This window comes from Pistacia vera, unplaced genomic scaffold, assembly GCF_008641045.1.
Source record: "Pistacia vera cultivar Batoury unplaced genomic scaffold, PisVer_v2 Contig264, whole genome shotgun sequence".
NCBI classification, from domain to species: Eukaryota; Viridiplantae; Streptophyta; class Magnoliopsida; order Sapindales; family Anacardiaceae; genus Pistacia; species Pistacia vera.
In genome coordinates, this window is record NW_022196073.1 from 295,725 (window position 1) to 323,195 (window position 27,471).

The 27,471-nt window shown below is 35.5% G+C and overlaps 3 protein-coding genes and 1 non-coding gene across 4 annotated transcripts; 2 read left to right on the forward strand and 2 right to left on the reverse strand.

The window, feature by feature from the left end:
• The first annotated feature begins 5,734 nt into the window (after window positions 1–5,734).
• Window positions 5,735–5,839, forward strand: LOC116132988. Its single transcript, XR_004128481.1, has one exon. It is a non-coding gene; the product is annotated as a small nucleolar RNA R71 (small nucleolar RNA).
• A 5,201-nt stretch (window positions 5,840–11,040) lies between these two features.
• LOC116132939 (probable glycosyltransferase At5g03795) lies at window positions 11,041–13,266 on the reverse strand. Its single transcript, XM_031418610.1, has 4 exons — window positions 13,000–13,266; window positions 12,660–12,874; window positions 12,223–12,574; window positions 11,041–11,816 (listed from the first exon to the last, which is right to left on the reverse strand). Exons 1-4 carry the CDS (start codon window positions 13,264–13,266, stop codon window positions 11,142–11,144), a joined length of 1,509 nt encoding a protein of 502 aa, XP_031274470.1. The 3' UTR covers window positions 11,041–11,141.
• A 2,276-nt stretch (window positions 13,267–15,542) lies between these two features.
• On the reverse strand, window positions 15,543–16,362 carry LOC116132940 (uncharacterized protein At4g26485-like). Its single transcript, XM_031418611.1, has 3 exons — window positions 16,203–16,362; window positions 15,918–16,107; window positions 15,543–15,819 (listed from the first exon to the last, which is right to left on the reverse strand). Exons 1-3 carry the CDS (start codon window positions 16,360–16,362, stop codon window positions 15,543–15,545), a joined length of 627 nt encoding a protein of 208 aa, XP_031274471.1.
• An 805-nt stretch (window positions 16,363–17,167) lies between these two features.
• On the forward strand, window positions 17,168–20,922 carry LOC116132969 (uncharacterized membrane protein At3g27390). Its single transcript, XM_031418642.1, has 10 exons — window positions 17,168–17,363; window positions 17,716–17,824; window positions 17,945–18,137; window positions 18,640–18,776; window positions 18,863–19,151; window positions 19,263–19,369; window positions 19,511–19,673; window positions 19,751–19,946; window positions 20,033–20,273; window positions 20,357–20,922. The coding sequence occupies exons 1-10, from the start codon at window positions 17,270–17,272 to the stop codon at window positions 20,595–20,597; spliced, it is 1,770 nt and encodes a 589-aa protein (XP_031274502.1). The 5' UTR covers window positions 17,168–17,269; the 3' UTR covers window positions 20,598–20,922.
• Window positions 20,923–27,471: the final 6,549 nt, after the last annotated feature.

The window sequence follows — 27,471 nt, forward strand, 5'->3', positions numbered from 1 at the left end:
TATTTCTATGCCTTCGTCTCGTCGAGATAACGAATGATGAAAGGATCGTATTGTACGGTAACCATATCGTTGACAGGTAGCTACTTTGCTGAATCCGAATCTATCGGGTGGCCATGATGCCTTGCTAGGGGCCAATCTTGGTCTGTGTATTAGTGAGACGATTAATTGGTGTTAATCGCGATACTACACATAGAAGATAATTTAAGAGCCAAGAAGAAAGAAGGGCGTTTTTGTCTTTTTGGGCGAAGGGGTATTTTGGTAATTTCACAGTGCAATTAAATTTGCTGAGGTCGTAGCCTTTTTATTAATAAGTGAAATTACGGTTGAATGTGTGTTCGCACATATTCAAATAAATTATCATTATTGGTAAATGTTAATATATATATTAATTGATTTTTAATTGAAATAATGATGAAATAAATAAAATATCCAATTTGGGAGTGTTTGGCAACATGGGGTGTTTGGGTTGGAGCCCAAGCCCATTCCATGTGGGAATAGGGCAACTTGGTTTGCCTATAAAAAGAATAGTGTTTGTGTGTTTTATTAACAAATTGATTTTGCCTTTTGAAAAAGAAAAAAGAAAACACAGCAGCCCCTTATACACTCTCCCACGCCACTTTCACTGTTTGATTGAAAATCAAACTTTTCTTTTGTTCTTCTTGATATCTTAAGGCCAAGGAGGATCTAGCAAATCCCTCATTGGTTCTTGGTGGTTGTCTTCGTGTGGACTTCTTGGTTCGATCCTATACTTGGATCGGTAGCAAACACGTTTAGAGACAACATTGGTGGAGCCTCCAAACGTGGGTATGAATCTAAACCTTTGGATTTATTTTTCTGCAGATTCTTATAAAAATATAAACTGTAATTTTCTATGCCCTGATTTTGGGTTCTAAGGAACGATCCATGGTTGTAAATTTTTGTTTTTCGCTGTGCAACCGGGTCGTTTCCTAACATTTCAAAGCCGTCAAATGTTCCATACCAGGGTTAGACATAAACCGACTCAACATAGATATAACAAAAGTCAAATCTAGCCTTATGCTAATCATTGCATACATCAAGGATCCAATCACATTGGCATAGGGTATCTATTCCATTCTTATTAGTTCTACATCAGTTTTAGGACACTAAGCTTTACTGAGTATAAAGTGGTTGGCCAAAGGCATAGAGACAGGTTTGTATCCTGTCATCCCAAACTTCTCCACCAGCTTATGCAAGTATGAGCTCTGGTGAATTTTTAGCTCACATTTCTTTCTATGTATGTTTATCACCATACCTAATATCTTCTTAGCATCCCTTAAATCTTTCATTTCAAACTCAAAACTAAGTTTTTTCTTCAACTCACATATTAGGGACTTGAACTTACTTATTAGTAGCATATCATCCACATACAAGAGTAAGTATATTGGCAGGTCACTACTAAGTGCAAAATAGAAGCAATTGTCATATCTGCTTCTTGTAAACCCTATACTTATAATGAAGGAGTCAAACCTTTTGTACCACTGCCTAGAGGATTATTTAAGACCATATAAAGACTTATGCAAGAGACAAACATGATTGGGTGCCCTTTGATCTATGAAACCAACAGGCTGACTCATGTAGATCTCCTCCTCGTGATCTCCATGTAAAAATGCAGTTGTAACATCCAACTGCTCAAGCTCTAGATCCTGGTGGGCTACGATGGACAACATCATTCTGATGATCTTATATTTAACTAAGAGGGAAAAGACTTCATTGAAGTTTATTCTCTCCCTTTGGGTGTACCCTTTGGCTACTAATCTAGCCTTGTGCCTAGGGGGTCTTTCATAGAAATGCCATCTTTCAATTTAAACAGCCACTTACACTGTATTACCTTCTGATCTTTTAGTTTTGGCACCAAGGACCAGGTCTTATTTACCTCTAGAGACTTCATTTCAGCTTCCATGGTAGCCCTCCATTTGTCTTTTTTCTTAGAGTTCATGGCTTTCTCATATGTCTCACACTTTGTTCTTTGCACTTCAGTACCTGCAAGTAACGTTGTGTATATTAGGTCTGCATAAGAGTATCTAGTAGGAACTCTCTCTTGCAAGTAATTAGTCTTGTAGGTCATCAGGTGGGGGTTCCAGAATTTATGTTGTTCCAGCTTCATTTTCTTGGTCTGGACTAGTTTGTCCTGGTTCTTCTTCTAGTTCTTGAATTGATGTTGGTCTTTGAACTGCTTTTGTTTTTTGTGAATTATATGGCAGTGATGGAGGCTCCACCTCAATTCAAGTAATCCCAGTTTGATTTGAAGTCTCTTCTGTGCTAGTAGGTGTACCTGCATTATTGTTACTAACTTTACAAGGGAATACCCCCTCATTGAATACAACATCCCTGCTCACAATAACCCTAACACCTGGTGACTCTCTATCCCATAATCTGTAACCTTTGGTTCCTTTTTGATACCCTAAGAGAATACACTTGGTGGACCTTGGTTCCAGCTTTCCTCCATTTGTATGTGCATATGCTACACATCCAAATACCCTTAGATGATTCAAATATGGTTTCCTTCTATACCATTTTTCTTCTGTGCCCTTAAAATTTATAGTAGTGGATGGGCTCCTATTCACTAAATATGCTGCAGTGGTTAGGGCTTCCCCCCCAAAATGTAGTTGTAAGACTAAAGGTGAATAACAGACATCTGACTTTATCCAAGAGGGTCATATTCATCCTCTTAGCCACCCCATTCTACTAAGGGGTATTTCTAACTGCCCTATGCCTTAAAATCCCTTGATCACTACAGAATTTATCAAATTCTTGGTTGCAAAATTCCAACCCGTTATCAGTTCTAAGAACCTTAGCTTTTTTGTTCATTTGGTTCTGCTAAAAGCTTCCAATTCCTAAACCTAGCTAAGGCTTGATCATTGGATTTTAGTAGATAGACCCACACCTTCCTACTATAATCATCCACTATAAACATGAAATAACTATTCCCCCCATGAGACTTGACTCTCCTAGGCTCCCACGGGTCAGAGTGAATGTATTCTAGACAACTTGAGGCCAAGTGTACCCCCTTAGGAAAGTTGTTCCCATGTTGCTTGCATAATATACAATTTTCAAAGAATTCCAATGTTGAAACAGTGTCCTTACCAAACTAACCTTGATTTTTCAGGATGTCCATCCCCTTTTGGCTCATATGGCCTAATCTAAGATGTCATTTCTCTGTTACAGACAGGTTATTAGATACAAGAACAATATTAAATATAAAGACCATTTCTATTTTCTCCTTTAGGGACTAGGTTCTCATTTCTGTAAACATTTAGGCAACCATTTTCTGCTTTATAACAACAATCTTATTCATCTAGGGTACCTAGTGAGATTAAGTTCCTTTTAAGTTTTGGGATATATCTCACTTTTGTCAATTTAACCAACTTCCCATTGTTTAAATCATTTCTTAAGTCATGTGTCGTCTAGGATTTTGCCTCAAGTGGTCATCAAATAGGTTCTAGAATTTGGGGATCTCAACAATGTCATAGGATAATCACACACAAAACATCCCTAAATGCTAAAACTAACCCACCTTACAAACCACATTCATGAGAGTTTCAAACTTAAGCAAAACCAACATTCAGAATTATTCCTAAACTAAAGTAAAATTTGACTTGTTCTAAATGTCCATGTCATTGCAATCATGTTATTATCATTGACCTATAAATTAATTCAGAAAAACTAAAACACACTCAATTAAAATAACATAAAAACATGCCCAAGCTCATGAAAATTACAAAAAAAAAAAATAATAATAATTAAGAAAATTAAGGAAAAAGGAACTTCCCCACCCCCAACTTAAAACCTACATTGTCCTCAATGTAACAATTAGAAAGGAAAAACAGAAAAGGAAAGAGAAAGTTACCCCCCCCCCCCCCCCCCCCCCCCCCTTCTTTTAGAGACATCATCAAAACTTGTGAGACACTACGGCGCCATTTGCATCATGCCGCGGCATCAAGTTGTTGCCCAAATTGCTTATGTCTCTTCCTTGCTCTACCATGGCATAAATATGTTGCACCGCGACATGAAGTTCTTTTCCTACAAAACAACTAAACCATAAAACAAAGCAAAATATCCTAAAACAAAACAACGAAAACACTTGAAAAACTAAAAAAAAAAAAAACCATAAACGAAATTAACATAAAATTCAAAGTAAAAAGTTGGGTTGTCTCCTAAGAAGCACTTTATTTAACGTCGAGGCTAGACGGAATGCACAATCTATCAGGCTCAATCATTGGAATCTAAGGGAAACACCAAGGAATTGAAAACTAAGAACTCCACTGTTTCATCCAAAACTATCATAGTGAGCTTGCCATTCTGAACATCAATCACTATCTTAGTTGTAGCCATAAATGGGCGACCGAGCAAATAGGCAAATCTCTATCATGAGTTGACGACTTCTCCATATCTAAGACTACAAAATCAACAAGAATTATCAATTTATAAACTTTAGCCAGTTGTAGAGACATTTTGTTGGCTTTAATTCCCCCAATCCTAATCGCAGATAAGTGGAGTAAGGCATGAGATTAATGCTTGCTCCCAAATCTAGCATTGCTCGTTCTTCATTTTCATCACCCACGGTAAAGTTGATGATGAAGCTACCTAGATCTTTCAATTTCAGTGGCAAATTCCTTTGAAGCACAACACTTACCTTTTTAGGAACCATCACTCTTTCATTATGTTCAAACTTACGCTTGTGAGTAATCAAATCCTTCAAAAACTTTTCATAAGTTGGCATATTCCTTATCACATCAAGTAAGGGTAAATTCACATTAACTTTAGATAAAATATTATAAATTTCAAAGAATGACTTATCCCATATGCTTTTCTTCAATCGGCTCGGAAAAGGAATAGGTGGAACATAAGGCTTTGGTTGGAGCAATGATGGGGATGATCTCCTCATTTGGAATGGATACACGTGATTACTTCTCATTCACTTTATCTTCCCCTGCATAATCAATTTAAGGCTTATTAGATTCAGAATTAATTTCCTTGTGAATTACCTTACCATTTTGGAGCATTATGACTGCTTTCGCTTGCTCAGGTTGGCTTGGTAATTTCCCAGGAACATGGCCTTGTACTACCTCTGCTATCTATCCTATTTGAACCTCTAGCTTTCTAATGGACGCCTCTTGCTACTGAAACCTTTGTTCAAAGTTTCGTTGGTTCTCCTAAGACACTTGGATGAAGCTATTCAATGTCTTTTCTAGTGAAGATATCCTTGATTGATCATTTGAGTCAGACTATTGATGATTGTTATTCCATGAAAAACTAGGATGACTCTTACAACCCGGTTGTACGTATTTGAAAATGAATCATATTTAGGCCTCAGGTTGTAAGAAGTTCATCATATTAGCTTGCTCTGAATACTCTAAAAAATTCCCACCAAAAGGACACGAGTTAGTTACATAACCAATATTACCACAAATAGCGCATACCTCTTTGGCAATACTTTGTCCTTGTCCCATCATCATATTGCACATAGTTTTCATCTGCTTGGCTAACTCTGAAACTTGCATCGCCAACTCAGTGTTAGTATTTACTTCATACATCCCTCTTGATTTTCCTCTAACACTTTTCTGCTGTGAGTTGGCTCCAAGCATCTCATATAACTCATTCGTCTCTTGTGCAGTCTTTTCCCCCATAGCACCACCTGCAACATTATCCACCATGGCTTGACAAGCCTGTGTCAGTCCATCATAGAAAAATTGGTTCAGTAACTCTAAAGGATATCTATGATGTAAACACTAAACTAAAAACAATTTAAAACGTTCCCAAGCTTCATGGAATGGCTCAGCTTCCATTTGTGAGAAAGTAGCAATTTTACCTCTAAACTCTGTAGTTTTGGCATGAGAATAGAATTTACCGATGAACTTATTATAAACTGCATCCTAGGTGGTAAGTGAAGCGGGAGTTAATGACATGAACCATGTTTTAGCTGCATCCTTCTAGGTGTAAGGAAAACAACGTATCTGCAATTGGTCTTCTATTAAGCCTGCAAAGGAAAAGTTTGAACAATAGAATAAAAATCACGAATAAACGTAAGTGGGTCCTCTGTGGCTATGCCATGGAATGAAGGTAACATTTGAAAGTGAATGTTCTTCAGCTCATAATTCCTTGCTGCATCATTCAGCACTATACAAGATGGCGACATTCCTATGGTAGGACGTACATACTCCTTCATAGGACAAGGTAGTTCCGCCATTATCTCTAGCTCTGACTTGAATTTGACAACTCTAAATCTAATGACTTTTCAGGAAGTTCTGGTTCCTTCCTTTTTCTACCAATCAAATCCACTATATCCACATAAGGAACTAATTCTTTATCCAGTGATCAGCAACCTTGCATTCAAAAACAAACACACCAATGAAAACAAAAACAAAAGAAAAAAAATAACCCAAATAAAAATAATACAAATTAAATTAAATAACAATAATAACAATAATTAAAGCACAATTATCAAGAAAACTAAATAACTTAAAACAAATCCCCGGCAATGGCGCCAAAAATTTGATGAACAATTTTATAACCTCGCAAATGCATGAATTGCTCTCGTAGTCTAGTGTGCAAAAGCAAGGGTTGATCCCACAGAGATTTGTAAGCAATTCTAATCCTAATAACTATGCTTCAATTAAAACTAAAAAAACAAGACTTAATAATGAGAAATTAAGGAAGATCACTTTAAAAGCAACAACTGGATAAAACTAAAATTAAACAACTATTAAAATTATCTAAAACCCAATTGACCAAAACCTAAGGCTCCAATTTCACCATAATTATCCAGCTCTATGTCAAACATTTCTCTATTGTTTATCAATTCAGTCTCTAGGGTTCGCATTCACTAAATCAAGGTATTACAGTAAGACATTCGGGATTAACCTAGTATTTTTAACACAAGACTAGATAGGGCGTATATCTAGCCTATGAATTAAAAATTCATTAAACACAAGAATACTCGAAATCAAGAACAAATGCGCATCTGTCATGGCGTACGCACAAACACTAATTATTCAAGAAATCATGAACCAACTAATATTTTGCCAGGGCGTATGCACAAAATACTAATCATTCATTCAATAATCTCAACACAAACAACCTACTAATTCACACTAAGTGTCATCACACAATATTGAAAATTAAAGGCAGAATAAATACATGAATCAATCCAAATTTCCATTGAATTGATAACAATAAATATATGTTTAAACATAGAGCCTTCCAATTGGGCTACATTGGATCCTTAAATAAGAGTTTAGTTACACATTGACATTAAAGAGAGCAAACCTGAAATTCCCCCAAAAGCATGAATAATCCAAACCCTAGGAAGAATCTCCTTCTCTTTCTTGATAAAAAAGTAACTCTCAATTTAGGTCAAAGTATATCCCTAAAATAAATTACAAAGTCCTATTTATACTTTTCCCTTGCTAGGGGTGTTTTTGGGAAAATACAAGTTCAAGTCGGAATTGGAAAAGGTGAGGTTTTTATTTTTCTCGCGATCCATGCTGCGGCGCCAAATTCTTCTGCAAACATAAAACTTTGTCACACGACGGCGCCAACTTCTTCACGCCGCAGCATGAACTTTTTTGTCCAAATTCAGCTTCTCACGCCGCGGTGCAGAAAACTCATGTTGCGGCGCCATCCAACAATTTCACATTCTTTCTTTTGCTTGACGATCCGACTTCTCTCTTTAGCACGTACAAAGCCTCCAACCACCGCGTGAACATAAATTCATCACTTTTTCTGCCTAAAAACCTGAAACTCATACACATACCCGTGATTCTAGAAAATAGAAATATACAAAGAAACTTGCATAAAAATAATCCATGAAAGTCACAAGTTCCCTACAATCTACTCATAAAATCATGGAACATATATATCATTTCATCACTCATCAAATTAACAAAATTTTAATTACAAAATTACAATGATCAATAAAACATAAACAATAATTAATAGATATCTAATGAGAATATTAGACAACAATAATTATGAGAATGTCAAAGAATTAAACACGTTCAACAAACATCAATCTAAATATAGTATAACCTAAATTAACAAAATCTATAAATAACCATTCCTATGACATATTTAACAAAACTTCCATTCCATTATTAATTAAATAAAATCCCAGGCCGAACCATATAATTGATTTAAAATCATCTTGCCGAACCATCATTCACTACTTAATCAATATATTATAGTATTGTCATGACATCTCTTACTTGCATACTTAACAAAATATTTATTACCCTTTTCTTTAATGTTGGGCAAATAGTCTACTAGTGTTTCATATCTCCTTATTTAAAGAGTTATAAACACTTTTTCAATCAACATGTTTACTTATTACCAGTTGTCTATTTACTTTCCACCTCTCTGTATCCTATTCTCTTATAAATATTACTCTAACATTAATCATCCATTAAATTTCTAATATTATACACTTTCATTGTTCATTGCTTCTCCCAAGTTAATTTGACAATGGCTGACACAACATCGCAACCAAAGGAGTCTGCAACGAATATCAACAGCAATGTCAACAACAATAATTCTCCACCAAAAGAACTAAAAGGTATGAACTTTCCACCTCTTTGTATCCTATTCTCCTATAAATATTACTTTGACATTAATCACCCATTTAAATTGCTTCAAATATTATACACTTTCATTGTTCGTTACTTCTCCAAAAGTTAATTTGACAATGGCTGACACAATATCGCAACCAAAAGAGTGTGCAATGAATATCAATAACAACGTCAACAACAATAATTCTCCACCAAAGGAACTAAAAGGTATGAACACAAAATTATAAAATGTCAAACGAAACAGTAATACATATTTGCAAGAATATAAAATCCAAAAAAAAAAACTTTTTTGGTATGTTGAAAGTTCGTTTCATGATTATATTTATAAATTCATGTTACTGTTTTCATATATTTATAAAATTTGATTGTATTTTGTTTCCCCAATTGATTTAGCAATTGTTCAAGCAACGTCAGGATTGACAGGCATTCTCCAAAAAGTTGACACTAATTTAGACGATCTATATGCTACTAAACAAAAATTCAAAGAAGTCATTTACTAGATGTTAGACATCATGCAATCTACCATGGATATTATTTATAATATAAACAAAAGGGAGTATGCATTTGCAGTAGAGGAACTAAAAAATCTTAAGAAAAATAGAAAATAAACACCACCTACATCATCCAAACCTACTTCATGGAGTGAAAAACCGATGTACTTATTTCCTTTATAATAAAAGTATTATTCTCTTTATTCGACTTTGTCTTGATTTCACTGTTACTCATTGGTTGATTGACATTTAGTATTCATTTTTTGGGTGTATAATTGTTCCATCTTGACACCTTGGATTGACACGTTGGATTTGCGGTTTAATGAGCCTACTAAAATTGCTCCATCTTGACACATTGGGTTTGTATTAATTGCTCCATCTTGACATGTTAGATGAGTATTAATAATAATTATATAGGTGCATTGCATTGGCATTCCAAAGGTCTAACCATTTTGACACGTTGGATGTGTATAATAACAATTATATAAGTGTATTCCGTTGGCATTCCGAAGGTTTAAATAAAAAGATATAAAGATTGAAGTTAGTCACTTCATATTCTATTTTGTGACTCTACAATTGCTCCATTTTGACACATTAGATGTGTGGTTTAATGACATCTACCTAGAATTGCTATTAATAATTATATATATATAATTATTAATTTTATCTTAACATAACTTTATATATATCGTAATTGTTTATTAATTTTATACATGATACAGTGGATGTGTGGGATTCAGTGCATGATACATATATTGTAATTGTTTATTAATTTTATACATGACACGGTGGATGTGTGGGATTCAATGCATGATTATATACTTTTAAATTTTTATTGTTTAATAATTATTAGGTCTGAATCTGATTAATTTTTTTCATTACAATAAATTTGTTTATAATCTATTTCAAAAACATCTATAAACATACCTACAACGCATGGCCTTCCATCTAGTTGAGTATATAAAGTAAAGCTTATAGATTTTTGGGTTGTACTAACCAACATAGTCCTAATTAGGGCGTGATTGGGGTTTACCAATCTCAAACCCAATATAATTTGGTTGATATGGGACCCAAGTTAGACCCGCAGAAGCCAATCCATTTCCTATGCCACCCTTAGTGTCCGCATGGTCCCTCCAAAGCGAGGTCTGTCAAAATTTGGCACAGTTTGATCTCTTTTTACTTCTTAGTTACTTTGACGGCCACCCAAAATGCTTAAGCTGAGCGGCTCTGCTGGCGCTAAGTTAATATTTAGCGAAGTTACTAGTGCATCAAGGTCCATGCCATCTCCTGTTACCTCTAACAACTTCTCGTTTCCTTTATTGCTACAGATTCCACACCTGTCAATATAAGTTCAATACAGCTTCAATCATGAATGTACAGAACCAAAGAAGTGCCATTTGCCAACATTCAATTTTTGTGGTGAATTTTCCAAGGAGTCTCACTCACATTTCTTTTTCCTTTTGCCAAATTAATTGGACTTCAAACCTATAGGAACTAGCGAAGTGACAAATTTTATTTTCCTTCCAATTCCTTGTATCATATTTTCATAGAAGTTAACAAAATTTTCCCATTCCCTTGTGGCAATTATTTGGGTAGTAAAATTATATTTTGAATTATTTTGAGTGAGAAAATGTCATTAAACCATTATTTGAGTAAGAAAAAGTCATTTACTCTAATTTTTAAAAACAATAACTTGAATTTATCTTTGTATGCTCAACCGTGATGGACGATGCCCTTTTTACATTCCTGAAAATTCTAAATATGCCAACATTAAAAAAAGAGGAAAGAGAATCGAATTCTTTTATTACATATACAAAAAAAAAAAAAAAAAAAAAAAAAAAAAAAAAAAAAAGGGGGTATATTAAAGCGATAAACACCGCCAATTGATCAATCTAATTATACTGAGATGTATAAAGGATACAACATATTTAACTATTTACAAGAAAAAAATTATTCTACCCCACTAAAGAATTTAAAGGCCTAATGTTTTTATTGTTTTGTTTTGAATACATAGTGAATCATTTCCCACAAAAAGGGAAAAATTGATAACATTCATTTGAAGTAATCAAGATTGATCAAAATCCTTGATGTGAATGTTCAATCTCCTGAGCCAAATGGAGTGAAGAGTCATGTGGAAAACATCAAATCTCTTGGGAGACTCATTAACCACAAAATGCCTCTGCACTTGTTTAACTCTCCTTTGCATTCTCAGATACTGCCTTTGAGATATGCCGATAAGTATATTTTTAATATTAGGTATATCCTTTACTGCTATTTGCACAGAAAATGATTTCCAATTCAGAACATCACTGAAAGGAGGCACATAGCTATCTGAAATCAACACCGGAACACATTCAGCGTAGATAGCTTCCACAACTCTAGGACTTGCAACTTCATACCCACTTGGGCACAGGCAAAATCTACTCTTTCTTAACATAGAGTAATATGATACACCCTTAGGGAGTTGGTCATAAACTTGGACGTCTTGGTCTTTGTTTTTCCATTGCTCTAGAAGTAGGTACCTAATGTGCCCGTGTAGCCTGCCGGCGAAAAATGCAAGAAGGGAACGGCGAGACGGGGAGGGGCCGCCGATAAGTCCAGTGGTTTCCCCTGTCAGGAGGTTGATTTCTGGAAATGAGGCATCTTTGGAAGGATTAAAACCTTCAGAAGTGTTGGCATTGCACAAAACTCTAATGGACTTATTGGATAACTCAGGAACCGATGCTGATGCTGTTGGCCCCTGTAAATAAACATGTAGAAATTGATTTTTATTTCAAAAGAAAAACACCTATGCTTTTAACATTTTGTACACACGACTACATATTAATTTTAAAGGTTTGGTTTTACTTGGGCTTGACCCAATGCACAAGCACATATGGTACCCTTGGAAGATTTCTTGTTCTAAAAAGCAGTTTGAATGTCAAGTCATAAAGTTATGTTGGTGATTTTATAAGTCGAAAGTGATGTATGCACAGTATGTTGCACGGCAAAATTTGAATTATCGATAATGAACTAGAAAGGCGTTTCTTGAGAAAATAATCAAAATCTATCCTGTATGTGTTCTAACATGGATTAAATACAAGTATTAATTAGCTATAATCTACAGCTTTATGAAGGAGAAAGAAATTGTTTTAGTATTTGCTTACCCAATCATGGCAAGATAACATGAAATGGTCAGCACCAAGGCTTCGATTCCAGAAGGGATGTTTAGTAGAAATGATATTGATGTAGTCAACAACAGAGCGACGAATGCCTTTGATGTCATGGGCTCCAGGCACATACAGGTACTCAACCATCATCACAATACTAAACGGAAGAAAATAAACCAAGGCCTTATCAGGGTCTTTAGTTCTAAAAATGTTATCGCTTTTTTCCATTTCATGAATGAACCTTCCTTCGGTAGAATATATACTCTTACATATACCATTGTGAAACATCGGTGGCTCACCTTCTTCATATACATAAATCCTGAAAAGCTTCTCCATCTCTAAATAACTCCTGTTCAAGAAATGCATAATTAATTATGATCGAGTTTTGTGCACATTTAATCCCAGAAAGATAAATACTAATCAAGTAATTGTACCTATAAAATGCATTATCGTTTCTGTAAATTGGGCCTTGAGGTACATAGTCTGGGTCTTGACGGGTTGATGTTAAGTTCCCAAATAAAACAGCTTTTCTAATGGAAGCCCTGGCTCTGGCCAAACCTGCTTCAAGCTTCTCCAAATTACTGTATCTCCTAACCATTTGAGTCGTTTCATCAGATTGGTTATGCTTTAATATGTTTTCGTCTTCTCCCTAGTCAAGCAATTGCATGGATCATATAATGTACAGTGTCAGGAAATAATGCTTACCAAACAATTTATAAAAGTGAAAATAACAAGGTAAAGAAAATGGAAGAATCAATATTAAACTCTGATTACCAGTTGAATGGTTTCGTTTGCGATGAATACATGGGGAGGAGTCCCAGTTTCTACTAATGAAGAAGAAGCAAAAGAATAAGAACCCGTGAAACCGAGTCTCCAGGTGAATGGAGACGGCTTTGGAGACCAAGAAGAGTACTGAGTCGGACCCAAGGTAAAAACAAGAACTGAGATCAGAGCTAAAGGTACAATCACTGCTAACAAAACAAGGAACGATGAAGAAGACCAGAAAGATGATAAAGAGGATTTCGCCTCTTTACTGATCATGATCAGTATTACTATTACTTTCAAACACTAAACCCCGAATCCACAGCAGAAAATTTCAGATTTTTATGAACAAGTCATTGAACAAATCTATTATACTAGATTTTAACTTCTTTCTCAATAACTCCAGAATAAGATATCCTAATGAAACAAGAAAACAAAGATTGAGTAAAGTAAAACCTTCCACAATTAAATATTATATATATTAAAAAAAAAAAAAAACGAAGTAGTATATCTATGAGGACTCAACCGAACAGAAGTGGATTCATCGCTTGATTGGTAGTTATTCCTTGCTGCATATAAGAAATATTCCTTGTGTGGCTCTTATAACTTTGGCCACATTTTTGTTTCCCATGCAAAGAAGCTTTTGCTATCTTTCCACTGTAAATCAAGATGGAATTTTGTTTTGTGAAGTTGTTTGAATCTTCTTTTATCATGTGGAGTGGTGACAGAGATTTGTTTATTTTCGTTATAGCGAAGGTGGTGAATATTGATAAATATATCCAGTTTGTAAGCTGCTGATACATATCTTTCAGGGATATTTCAGGGTAAGGGTATATAATATCGTCTTCGTTACTGCCCTTGGATTTAAAATGCAAGGGCTCTGATTTTTTTTTTAAATTTAAAAAAAAAAAAAAAAGAAAGGATGTTGAGAAAGTCCGCAGTATTACCTTATGAAAGAAGTTATACTTTCCTTCATTATTCAACTTGACTAATTGGTAATTTGGTAGAAACCATTATACATGGCCATAATTAAGGATATACATAAATTATAGACGTGATAGAACCGGATTAAAATTGTATCCAAAGACTTTGAAAAAGACAAAGTAAAGTTTTGATGGGAGTAATAGTGTCGTCTCCGTCACGCATTCACAGCAAATGAGATTTTGGTCATTGAGACAACGAACATCTTTGATCCCATATTGGCACTTCCGTACTTTGCTTTCTTCTTCCATATTATCATTATTATTGGATCTGTCAAATGTTTTTTTTTTTTATTCATTCTTATATTCTAATCTTACTATTTTTATTCATTCTTATATTGTATTTTGTATATAAAAAGAAAAGTAATAATTTGGTTCAAAAATGATGATAAATTTCTGAGGAAGCATATTGTTAGTCTCTCTGTAGTCTTTTTCCACTTGATTGACACCACTTCCACAAAATAAAAACAAAGAAGACACTACTTAATTGCGAATAACAACATCATGATGAAGGGTGTGTTTGTTTTGGAAGGGGTGTAAAATATTCATCAAACTCAGAATTGTATATACTATTATGATGAATGTCGAGTATGTAAGATTCCAAGACCTAGTATTTCTCCCAGGTGCTCTTTTATATATATATATATATATATACTTTTCCTTTATTTTATAATATACCAAATACTTGAACTCCTTAAACGTTAAGTAGTTCCTGATTTCAATGCTCTGAAATTTATCAAATTTACCAGATTTGAAGAAACGGTTGAGCATTTTATGGACTCCAATAATACAACAAGAAGACTGAGATATTAAAGATATGCACGAGAATTTGATTGCAATTTGTTAAGCGTCACCCACTGATATAATAAGATATAGTATTGATGAATTTATAATTTGTCTGTGATATAGGGCTATGATTTGAAGTAATTAATCAGAGATATCAGAGGTGATTCGATCATATATAGTACCTGCTATTGAACCATTTGATTCCATAATTAAGGGGTATACAATGAAAGAAGAGTTCATTCCAGGGCAAGCAATCCATTTCCTTCGTAAAACTAAGAAATTAAACCACGACAATCGTTTGTAATCCCTTCAAAAGAAAAATGGCACATAATAAGCCAATGATGGCCAGATATAAGAAAATCAGATTTTTTTTTCCTGTAAACTGTGTTCCTCTCTATGAAATGAATATGATTCTAAACTGGAAATTTATGGAAGTTTTGGCAGATTAATGAAGCACCAAGTGAGGGTACCATTTAACGTTTAGTATACTGATCAAACGAATTATCTGCTTCAAATCTCAAGCTTCACATAAGTAGGTGAGGTTATAACATAAAAAGTCAGTGCACTAATGAGAATTGTAGCTTGAAATGATTCCGAGTATAATGAACATCCAAAATTTTAGAAAACCCAGCTAGTAATCTCCATTTACAGTAAAAATACTTGGGAAGTTACGAACAAAACAGTAGCGAAGCCCCTAAGTTTAATTAACATTCATCAGTTAGCATGTGTAACTGTAATTCTGTAAATCATCAAAGTCAGCTGTAATACTAGTCACATCATCACCAGCAGTTATGAGTTTTTTGGTACGAGCGAGAATTTGAAGGTAAAGGTTTGTTCAAGAGGGAACTGTTTGTTACTCTCAATTCCACCACCTGTCTTGTTATGGTAGTCTTTTTTACTAAACTCCACTTTCTCTTTCAAAACAAGGCCTGACTGTTTTGCAAGTTCCACCAAATTCCATTCACTGTAAGGATAATCATCCCTTTGTGTAACATGCACTTCTCCACCTTCACTAACCATCTCCCTTGCACTTCTGAAGAATGCCTCTTCTAGCCTTTTGTGCTTCCTGTTTCAATTTATTGCATCAAAAACCAAACAAATTTAACAAAACAGGAACAAATTAAACATTTTTACATGTTGACTTTATCACTGTTACATACTTACTGAGGAAACTCTCTTTCACAGAAGTGACCTGCATGAGGAAAGTTATAAATGATAACATCGAACTCCATGTACATTAAAGTTGGATGTACATTCATGTCATACACATCCACTTCATGAAAGATTGAACATCCTTTCTTCTTCAAGTACTCCAAGTGTGCTGTATTGGTCCAATGCTTTGTCTCTAAAGTTTCTGCTACATCGGAATCGGTTAATAAAATCTAAGTTTATAAAAACAGAATAATCTCTACATTTTAGAATGGGTAGGATTCTAGCCTTGTATTGTACCTTCGGAGTTGAGGGATGTTGCAACCATGTTAGTGGCAGAGCCAAAAGCTTTAGCTAAACAAGCAGAAAACGAAAAGTCCCCTTCACCACCAAGTAATATCATTTGGTTCCTGTTGTAGTGATTAATCCATCTCACTTTCCCACCGTTTTTCTTAGTCATCTTGTGTTAATTTCTCTTCTCATAACTGTTAATTGATTAATGTTTATACTAACGCGCTATGGAACTGAGAGGAATGTGAACATTAAGTGATGAAATTGAACGTTATATACAGTTCCAAAAGATCATGAATATGAAACAGAGATCGAGGGTGGAATATGCAGAGCCAGGCCTTCTGGATTTTTGATGCAATACGTCCTTCATTAGATAAGCCATCATGGGACGGTTTGAGGCACAATTAATGACTTCTTTTTGCTGGGATTGCGGACACAATTAGCATTTTCCTTGCAAGTTAGAAAAGATTGAGCCGGAATGCAGAAACTCTTTGAAATCCCAAATGTTAATCAAAGGACTAGCCTTAGGCTTTGGGAGTGCAGATTTGGACCCTTTTAACATCAAAATGGGCGTATATTTTTCTCTCAGCCCAGATCAATGTTTATTTGACAAATAAATAATATTAGGAATTTTCTATAATACTTTTTACTAAAATAAATCTAATTACTTCAACCCTTCGATATTACATGACAGTTAAAACATCATTATCAAAATTATTATAATTAAAATTTAGTTAAAAGATCAGGCTGGAGTGGACCCACAAGGGAACTTCAAGGCGGTTGGTTCCCGCAACCGCCAAAACCGCTGTCTCTTTTCTGTCACCTCACACTCTTTTTCCATGCACTACACTAAACCATTTCGCCATGTGTCCTTCTAACTCACCATCTCTCGCCACGCGTCCCCACCTATCAAATCTTAACAAAAGAGCTTCTCTTTGTTTGTTAAGCTTTAAGCCTTAAGGTAACAAAGAGAAATAAATGCAATCTTTATAATTATATACAAGCATTGAAGCATTTCTACAAGATAATATTTCATTCCCCATTTTGCCCTTCTGTAACTTCCAAATTTTTTCATCATGAAGGTTCCGGTAGGGTTTATTGAAACACTATGGAGCTTTGTGTCGTTTTTGCCCTACTTCTTTTTGCTCTTCATCCTTGGCCTGCTCAAAGGTATCATCATCATGTTAGATATCATAGTGTATTCTTTTAATTATTTACTCATACATGTATTGATTTAGTGCTTAAACTTTACGCTTTTATAGCTCATTTTACAACTTACAATCTATCCCATGTAGGCCTAATTGAGGACATATAAATGTCCATGCATCCATGGATGTGAGACATGAGTAATGTGATGAAGTTGAGTTGTTTCTATGTGAATGGATGTATGTTGATAGTATGTATATGTGTTCGTGTGCATAATTTCTTGTATTATAAGTCGACATTTACAAGTACACGATTTTATTACTAAAATGGAATATAAACTGCTGGTTAATCGTGTGTATAATTTTTTTTATCACAGCGGCAATTGTTGGTCCTATTGCAGTAGGAATCGTTGTTATTTCAAACTCATCTGTAATAATTGGCCTTTGGCCTGCACATTTTCTGTGGACTTACTACTGTGTTGTGAGGTAATGCCTGACATTTCACTCTTTGAATTCAATGCATACTTGTTTAATTCAGTATCAAGTTCTTTTTATTTCGTAATCTTATCTCGTGTTCTCATCTGTTCTATGGGGTTGTAATATCAGAACCAAGAGGCTTGGGCCAGTTCTGAAGATTGTGGTGCTAATAGTGTTGCCACTGCCTCTGATTCTTTGGCCAATTATTGGAATTATTGGAAGTCTATTAGGTGGAATAAGCTATGGATTTTTCACTCCCCTGTTTGCAACTTTTGAGGCTGTTGGAGAGAATGTTACTGACAAATTCTACCACTGCTTTGCTGTGAGTTTTTCTCTCTGATTTTTGGCTCTATTTGTTTATTTTCAAGATGGAATTAGCTTTCTGGTTGAATATATCTTTGTGTCAATGTACAAAATTTCACCTATCATTAATTTCCATCCATATAATAACTGAATTTTTCATCTCTCCTACATTTTTCTACCAAATTTGATCATCTTTGATTACACTTCCACTTTAGGGATTTTTTAAGCATCAAATGAAATACATGTAAAAACGAAGTAGAAATTTTTAATAACAGACTTTCGAAACAATTATTGATAATTCTACGAATACGAGTAGATTTTGAAGCTCTTGATACGGTCATTTGTAGCCATGGGAATGGGATTCAATTAACTGTATATGCAGATCACCAAAAGCGAAAGAAACTTTGTGTGATATCAATTGTTAACTAATCCACATTATATATTTGGGGAAAAGCTTTTAATTGAATTAAATGTAATTTGATATTTGGCATCCATATTAGCGGCTTAATGTTGAATATCAGGATGGTTGTTTATCCACTATCAAGGGAAGCTGCACAGTAGTGCAGGATTTTATAGACTTTTGCTTCCACTCATACTTCTCCTACATGGATGAGCTAAGTAAGAAAGTGCCTGAGGATGAAATGCCCGTGGACATAAAGTAAGAACATTCTCATCATGGCCTACATACTGAGCAGAAAAGATATTAATAAATCTTTCAGATATTTTCTGTTTTGTCTTTACCAGGTTAGAGAAACTGCCGAGTTGTATTTTGGTGAGCCTAGTTGGAGTGCTGGTAGATGTGCCTTTGATTACAGCTATTGCTTTGTGGAAAAGTCCATACATGTTGTTTAAAGGATGGAAGAGGCTATTGGAGGACTTGATTGGCAGAGAAGGACCATTCTTGGAGACGGTTTGCGTCCCATTTGCTGGTCTTGCAATTCTCTTATGGCCTCTGGCTGTTGTGGGAGCTGTGACAGCTGCTATAATCTCCAGCTTTTTTCTTGGACTTTATGCTGGAGTTATTGTTCAAGAGGTCTTCAGAAGCTGCCTTTTTCGTATTAGCAAGTTTATAGCTCTTCATTTTGCCTTTTTAATTTGTATTGGTCTTACAGTTTTGTCTAAACTATAATCACAACATATTCAGGAAGACTCATTCCAGATGGGACTTGCCTACGTTGTTTCAGTAGTTTCTCTGTTCGATGAATACGTAAATGATTTACTCTACTTGAGTGAAGGATCATGCTTGCCCAGGTACATTACAAAATGTGCAATTGTTTTTGCTTCATAAGAGTAAAAACCATGTGTTCCTTTTGAAGGTAATATTGAAAAGTCCAGTCCCTTGACATTATGTTTTTCAGATACTTAATTTTGGGGAATCCTTGTGTCTGCTAGGCCCAGATATCGTAGAAACATGAACACTAGCCATGGGAGGAAAAAGCTTGGTGACAATGACAATGATCTAAGGATTAGAAGAGAAAGTTCACTCAGTACAAAACTCATCTCAGAACGATCAAGAACATTGAAGCGGGCAATCCAACAATATAAACCTGTGCAGGTAAGTGCTCTTCCAGACAGAACTTCAGATTATTAAGTTCTGTTTGTGATTATAATGTTTAAATTCCAATGATACAGGTGTGGGACTGGTTGTTTAAATCATGTGAAGTGAATGGTAGGATAATCCTTCGTGAAGGTCTGATAAACATTAAGGATATCGAGGAATGCATTGTGAAGGGGAATTGTAAGAAGTTGGGCATTAAACTACCTGCTTGGTCCATATTACAGTGTCTGCTAGTATCCGCAAAGTCAGACTCATCTGGGTTGGTGATCTGTACGTTTGATCATCTCAAACTTTTGACCTTCTCTTTACATATGACATATTTAGTCATAATCATATCATGCAATTAAATTTTCCAGCTGATGATTTCGAGTTGACAAGGTTCAACAGTCCAAGAGATAAGGTATTTGACTGGTTCATTGCACCACTCTTGATAATGAAAGAGCAAATAAAGAATCTCCAGTTAAATGTGAACGAAGAAATTTCCCTTAGAATGATTAGTATGGAGTGCAAAAATGATAAACCTGAGGACTGGGATGCCTGTGAATTCCCATCCAGTGACAATGTCAGAAAAGCACAGTTGCAAGCCATTATTAGAAGGTGCATTCATCAACTGTAGCTATTTTTTTGACAGTGAAAGTTTTCGGGAGACTGATTGATTGTGAATTTCTTGTCTTTGACAGACTGCAGGGGATTGTAGGTTCAATGTCCCGAGTACCAACGTTTCGGCGTCGGTTCAGAAATTTGGTGAGGATATTGTATATAGAGGCAATGCAGGCGGCTGCTTCGGCTAATCATATTGGAGGAATGTTGAATTCCACAATTGACGGCGCTAGGTCAATTGGAAGTGGGGATTGGAAAGACAGTGTTGAAACTGTAAATGTATCAGGTCGTAGGGATCATGATAATGGGAATATTGTATAGATTCACTTCTCCCCATACATTGTACATGATAGTAGATTAGGTACCACAGAAAGATTGCCACTGCTAATTGGGGTACTATAGTATGACAAACCAGTATCAGTCAGGTCGCTGTAATTTTCTAGTTAAATGATGGTTGTGTTCAATTTGCGCTTGGGAAGATGGAAGCAGGCCATGTAAGGGTTCGCTTATTTCATTGCCGTCATCATGTTTTGGGAGCTGATATAGTGATTAATGTGGGGTAATGTTTGCCATCAACATATCCACTCCAGACTCCTGTAATTAGAATAGCTTTTCAACAACACTTGATTTCATTTCAGTGACACCAGAGTTTCTGTAATATAGGGCTATGGATTTGAAGTAATTAATCAGAGATATCAGAGGTGATTCGTATCATATACCTGCTATTGACCATTTGATTCCATAATTAAGGGGTTACAATGAAGAAGAGTTCATTCCAGGGCAGCATCCATTTCCTTCGTAAAACTAAGAAATTAAACCACGACAATCGTTGTGTAATCCCTTCAAAAGAAAAATGGCACATAATAGCCAATGATGGCCAGATATAAGAAAATCAGATTTTTTTTTCCCGTACCGTGTTCCTCTCTATGAAATGAATATGATTCTAAACTGGAAATTTATGGAAGTTTTGGCAGATTATGAAGCACCAAGTGAGGGTACCATTTAAGTTTAGTATACTGATCAAACGAATATCGCCTCAAATCTCAAGCTTCACATAGTAGTGAGGTAAACATAAAAAGTCAGTGCATAATGAGAATTGTACTTGAAATGATCCCGAGTATATGAACATCCAAAATTTTAGAAAACCCAGCTAGTAATCTCCATTACAGTAAAATACTTGGAGTTACGAACAAAACAGTAGCAAGCCCCTGATTTAATTAACATTCATCAGTTAGATGTGTAACTGTAATTCTGTAAATCATCAATCAGCTGTAATACTAGTCACATCATCACAGCAGTTTATGAGTTTTTTGGTACAGCGAGAATTTGAAGGTAAAGGTTTGTCAAGAGGGAATTGTTTGTTACTCTCAATTCCACCGCTCTAGTCTTTTTTACTAAACTCCACTTTCTCTTTCAAACAAGGCCTGACTGTTTTGCAAGTTCCACCAAATTCCATTCACTGAAGGATATCATCCCTTTGTGTAACATGCACTTCCCACCTTCACAAACATCTCCTTGCCTTCTGAAGAATGCCTCTTGTGCTTCCTTTTCAATTTATTGCATCAAAACCAAAAAATTCACAAAACAGGAACAAATTAAACTTTTAATGTGACTTATCACTGTTCATACTACTGAGAAACTCCTTTCACAGAATGCCTGCATGAGGAAGTTATAAATGATACATCGAACTTGTACATTAAAGTTGGATGACATTCATGTCATACACATCCACTTCATAAAGATTGACACTCCTTTCTTCTTCAATACTCCAAGTTGCTGTATGGTCCAATGCTTTGTCTCTAAAGTTTCTGCTACATCGGAACGGTTAATAAAATCTAAGTTTATAAAAACAGAATAATCTCTACATTTAGAATGGGTAGGATTCTAGCCTTGTATTGTACTTCGGAGTTGAGGGATGTTGCAACCATGTTAGTGGCAAGCCAAAAGCTTTAGCTAAACAAGCAGAAAACGAAAAGTCCCCTTCACCACCAAGTAATATCATTTGGTTCCTGTTGTAGTGATTAATCCATCTCACTTTCCCACCGTTTTTCTTAGTCATCTTGTGTTAATTTCTCTTCTCATAACTGTTAATTGATTAATTTTATACTAAGCGCTATGGAACTGGAGATGTAGCATTAAGTTGATGAATTGAACGTTATATATCAGTTCCAAGATCATGAATATGAAACAGAGATCGAGGGTGGAATATGCAGAGCCAGCCTTCTGGATTTTTGATCCAATACTCCTTCATTAATAAGCCATCATGGACGGTTTGAGCACAATTAATGACTTCTTTTTGCTGGGATTGCGGACACAATTAATTGCATTTTCCTTGCAAGTTAGAAAATATGAGCGGATGCAGAAACTCTTGGAAATCCCAAATGTTAATAAAGAAGACTAGCCTTAGGCTTTGGGCTTGGAGTGCAGATTTGGACCCTTTTAATCAAAATGGGCTATATTTTTCTCTCAGCCCAGATCATTTTATTTGACAAATAAATAATATTAGGAATTTTCTATAATCTTTTTACTATTCTACTAAATAAACCTAATACTTCACCCTTCGATATACATGACAGTTAAAACATCATTATCAAAATTATTATAATTAAAATTTAGTTAAAAGATCAGCTGGAGTGGACCCACAAGGAACTTCAAGGCGGTTGGTTCCCGCAACCGCCAAAACCGAAACCGCTGTCTCTTTTCTGTCCACATCTTTTTCCATGCATACACTAAACCATTTCGCCATGTGTCCTTCTAACTCACCATCTCTCGCCACGCGTCCCCACCTATCAAATCTTAACAAAAGAGCTTCTCTTTGTTAGCTTTAAGCCTTAGTAACAAAGAGAAATAAATGCAATCTTTATAATTATACAAGCATTGAAGCATTTCTACAAGATAATATTTCATTCCCCATTTTGCCCTTCTGTAACTTCCAAATTTTTCTCATCATGAAGGTTCCGGTAGGGTTTATTGAAACACTATGAGCTTGTGTCGTTTTTGCCCTACTTCTTTTTGCTCTTCATCCTTGGCCTCTCAGGTATCATCATCATGTTAGATATCATGTGTATCTTTTTAATTATTTACCTCCATGTATTGATTTAGTGCTTAAACTTTACGCTTTTATAGCTCATTTTACAACTACAATCTTCCCATGTAGGCCTAATTGAGGACATATAAAGTTCATCCATCCTGGAGTGAGACATGAGTAATGTGATGAAGTTGAGTTGTTTCTATGTGAATGGATGTGTGATAGTATGTATATGTTTCGTGTCATAATTTCTTGTATTATAAGTCGACATTTACAAGTACATATTTTATTACTAAAATGGAATATAAACTGCTGTTTATCGTGTGTTATATTTTTTTTATCACAGCGGCAATTGTTGGTCCTATTGCAGTAGGAATCGTTGTATTTCAAACTCATCTGTAATTGGCCTTTGGCCTGCACATTTTCTGTGGACTTACTACGTTGTTGTGAGGTAAGGCCTGACTTTCACTCTTTGATTCAAGCATACTTGTTTAATTCAGTTCAAGTTCTTTTATTTCGTAATCTTATCTCGTGTTCTCATCGGTTCTTGGGGTTGTAATATCAGAACCAAGAGGCTTGGCCAGTTCTGAAGATTGTGGTGCTAATAGTGTTGCCCCTGCCTCTGATTCTTTGGCCATTATTGGAATATTGGAAGTCTATTAGTGGAATAAGCTATGGATTTTTCACTCCCCTGTTTGCAACTTTTGAGGCTGTTGGAGAGAATGTTACGGACAAATTCTACCACTGCTTTGCTGTGAGTTTTTCTCTCTGATTTTTGGCTCTATTGTTTATTTTCAAGATGGAATTAGCTTTTCTGTTAATATCTTGAGACAAATTTCACTATCATTATCCATTGTATCTCTACTTTTCTACCAATTTGATCATCTTGATACACTTCCACTTTAGGGATTTTTTAAGCATCAAATGAAATACATTAAAACGAAGTAGAAAATTTTTAATAACAGACTTTCGAACAATTATTGATAATTCTACGAATACGAGTAGATTTTATTAACTTTTTACATATATTATATTCCCACCCAAATAGTTTCATATATTTTAATTTACACCCTTAAATTAACACATTAAATTTCTTTTAACAATGAAAGGCTAAAATGGTCATTTACTTGTCTCAAATTACTCATCCCCAATTCAATCCCAAAATTTAACATTCACATAAATCATCTCCACCTCTCTTCCGCCGTCGACCGTTTGGAGCTAATTTCGATCGAATTTTTCACCAAAATAGATCGGAACCATCACTTTATCGTTTTCCAAGTGTTTTTCCAACCTTGATAGCCCTCAATTTGGCCATTTTTTATAAATCTCGCAACCTAGCTCCACTGCGTGCGACAACCATTTCCGGCCTTTTCAGCGTGTACTTGGCATCGTTGGCCTTCCCCAACACCACCATCTTCCTCCCCTCTGCCTTCTCACCAAAACCCCAAAACCCCTATCATACCTATTCTGTTTATTCTGCAAATCGCAGACCACCGATGTCTTTTGGGCCGTGACTTCTCAACTAATGATTTTGCATCTCAAAAAACAAGAAGATTAAATTTGAAATAATTTTTTTAATATATGTTTATATTATTAGAAAACCCTTAAAGTAACTTTTGTCTAGGACCACAAATGTTCTTGAGACGACTGTAACCATCATTACAAGAAAAAGCTCCCCTGCCACTATTAAGATGCCAAATGCCGTAAACTAAAGCTACTACCAACACACTCGTCCAGTTATCCCACTGCCACCTCAAATTGCAAAAGACAAGCTGCACCTTCAAATACACTACTGCCTGGACAAGAAAAAACTTGTACATAATAACTTTGCAAATAAAGCAACACAAAAACAAATGTGCAGCGCCTATTCTGCAAGCAAGCCAAATCACAAAGTGCTTCACTCCCCCAAACAATAATACTCATAACGCCCTCATTGGCTAGCATTAATACTCCTCTTCGCGTGAGCAAAACCCGACCCAAACACACTACCAAACTTCAATTCCTTCTCAACACAATCACCGCAACACACAACAATCATCAATCAAGAAAAATTGTATCAAAAAAGCAATCAAACAATCAAGTCTTCTCTCAATCAACTCCGCTTTAACTCAGTTTGGCCAAAAAATGAAGCTTCTCAGCCGGACAGATCAAGTCGGCATGTGGCTCTTGCGCCGCGCCTTTAGCCAACACAAGGGCCTCAGGTGCCGGCTAGATTTGGCCAACAATGGCCACCGCCAGAGAGAGAGGAAAGATAAGAAGAGAAGAAAAGGAAAGGGAAAAGAGAAGGGGAAGAGAGAAAAAATAAGGAAAGCGGTCTGGTGCGATTGAGAGAGGAAAGAGAAGGAAAGAGGAGAAGAAAAATTAGGGATTTTGTTTTTTTTAAAGTTTATATACAGGTCATAAAATGACATGATTATCCTTTAATTGTTTTTTGAAATTACTATTCTATCCTTCTGCAGTTAAAAAAAACGGAGAAATTGGATGGATGGGTGCGATACTGTCATTCTGAAACTTTTCGGGTGGGAACTTGTCACTAGGCCAAACCTTGGGTGGGAAGGGGTCAGTCACCCTAAGATATAGTATTGATGAATTTATAATTTGTCTGTNGGTTGTTTAGTAGCCCCGGCACGGGTCATGGGTTGTTCATATTCAAGCCAAGTGCACCGGAAGTAGAAAGTGAAGGCAGCAGCCAAGGATGTGACAGTGATAACAGTAATGGAAGCAGGTACCATTCAACTAAAAGTTCTACAGCTTCAGAGTTCTGCCTGTTTCTTTATGCATGGAAGATTGAGTAAACATTTTGATTATTGCATTAATTCACTAGATGTGATATCAACACTTTTATTGCTGTAAATTACGTTGATTATAATTTGAATGGACAGTTTGTTTTACAGTTTCTTAATGGTTGAGGATGGCCAAGTTCTAAGTCATAAATATAATAGAATGAACCGTCGTTTGCTTTCGAGAATGCGATTGACAAGTAGCCGAATTTATAACAAACCGATATCTAATACCCACAATCCGCCGCTGTTTTGTTTCGAAATATATAAGCGACATATATCATCTAATAATGAGGAAGACGACAAGTCATTTGCCTCTTAAGGGACGTAATTTAAACACAAATATGGGTCACACATTAAATTGTTGAGACACTTGGGTCAAGCTGACCAAGAGCCAAGGGACTGCAGAAAGAGGTAACACTATGCTTAGGAGTTAGGACCATAACAAGTTGCCAAAAAAGTTATTGAGATCGACACAACAAGGTATTAATCAGGATTATCCTTACATGACAAAACAACCTTTTTTGGGAAATATTTGAGTTCCTCCAACAATTTCAACTGTATTATTTAATGGGCAAAATTAATTGTGGCTCGGCTTGATTCTCTCTAATATAACTATTTTAGATTAGCAAAATCCTTTCAGAAAGAAGACAGCTTAATTTCATCCTTATGGTTGTCTACTTTCCTCAATATCTCCGTTCATGCGTGAGAGACCAATAAACAGAGAAAATGCAATCGGGACAACATTCTGAAGAAAACTCAAAGGAACAATTGCTTAGATGAAATCTACTAAACTTGAACCCTTACAAGGAATAGAATCATAAGGACTGGATACCCAGAGCCAGAGGATATATTCCAGACAATTTGGCAATAATATTCCATATCTGTAGAAAAACACGCAGAAATGCAATCAAGGAATGGCAACTTATACAGCAAAAAGATAGGGATCCAAAAAGATAGGGATCCACATGGTTCGATTACTATCAATGGTGATTCCATGATCTTTTCTGGGAGCAGCCTTCCTATGATCAACATTTGTTATTATTTTCCGTGGTACCATGATTGTTTATGGCGGCAGTCCTAAGTTCAGAAAAGTAAAGAGAGGGAGAGGGATTTTCTTGTCTGTGACATGCTCTGCCACTAGAGAGCTCAGAATGCTTCTTCAGAGGTATAAATATACTAAGTATTCAATTCCAAATAATAAACAAACTGATAATGTTGTTATTCGGAAGTTTATATTGAAAAAGATTGAATCTACAAAACAATTTAAAGAATAATTCTACAAATTAAAAAAATTGCGGAAAACCAGATATCAATTTCACCTTCCAAAACATCTCAATATTGAAGAGGTAAGACTTGAAGNATTCCATGATCTTTTCTGGGAGCA

Coding starts and splice junctions, on each gene's coding strand:
- LOC116132939 (XM_031418610.1), bottom strand. CDS start 13,266: ATGATCAGTAAAGAGGCGAAATCCTCTTTATCATCTTTCTGGTCTTCT. Junction 12,875..12,999: donor CAAACGAAACCATTCAACTG/GTAATCAGAGTT, acceptor TTGCTTGACTAG/GGAGAAGACGAAAACATATT. Junction 11,817..12,222: donor TGTTATCTTGCCATGATTGG/GTAAGCAAATAC, acceptor GTTTATTTACAG/GGGCCAACAGCATCAGCATC.
- LOC116132969 (XM_031418642.1), top strand. CDS start 17,270: ATGAAGGTTCCGGTAGGGTTTATTGAAACACTATGGAGCTTTGTGTCG. Junction 19,152..19,262: donor CTGGAGTTATTGTTCAAGAG/GTCTTCAGAAGC, acceptor CAACATATTCAG/GAAGACTCATTCCAGATGGG. Junction 19,370..19,510: donor GAAGGATCATGCTTGCCCAG/GTACATTACAAA, acceptor TGTGTCTGCTAG/GCCCAGATATCGTAGAAACA.
- LOC116132940 (XM_031418611.1), bottom strand. CDS start 16,362: ATGACTAAGAAAAACGGTGGGAAAGTGAGATGGATTAATCACTACAAC. Junction 16,108..16,202: donor AACATCCCTCAACTCCGAAG/GTACAATACAAG, acceptor CCGATGTAGCAG/AAACTTTAGAGACAAAGCAT. Junction 15,820..15,917: donor TGTGAAAGAGAGTTTCCTCA/GTAAGTATGTAA, acceptor AAATTGAAACAG/GAAGCACAAAAGGCTAGAAG.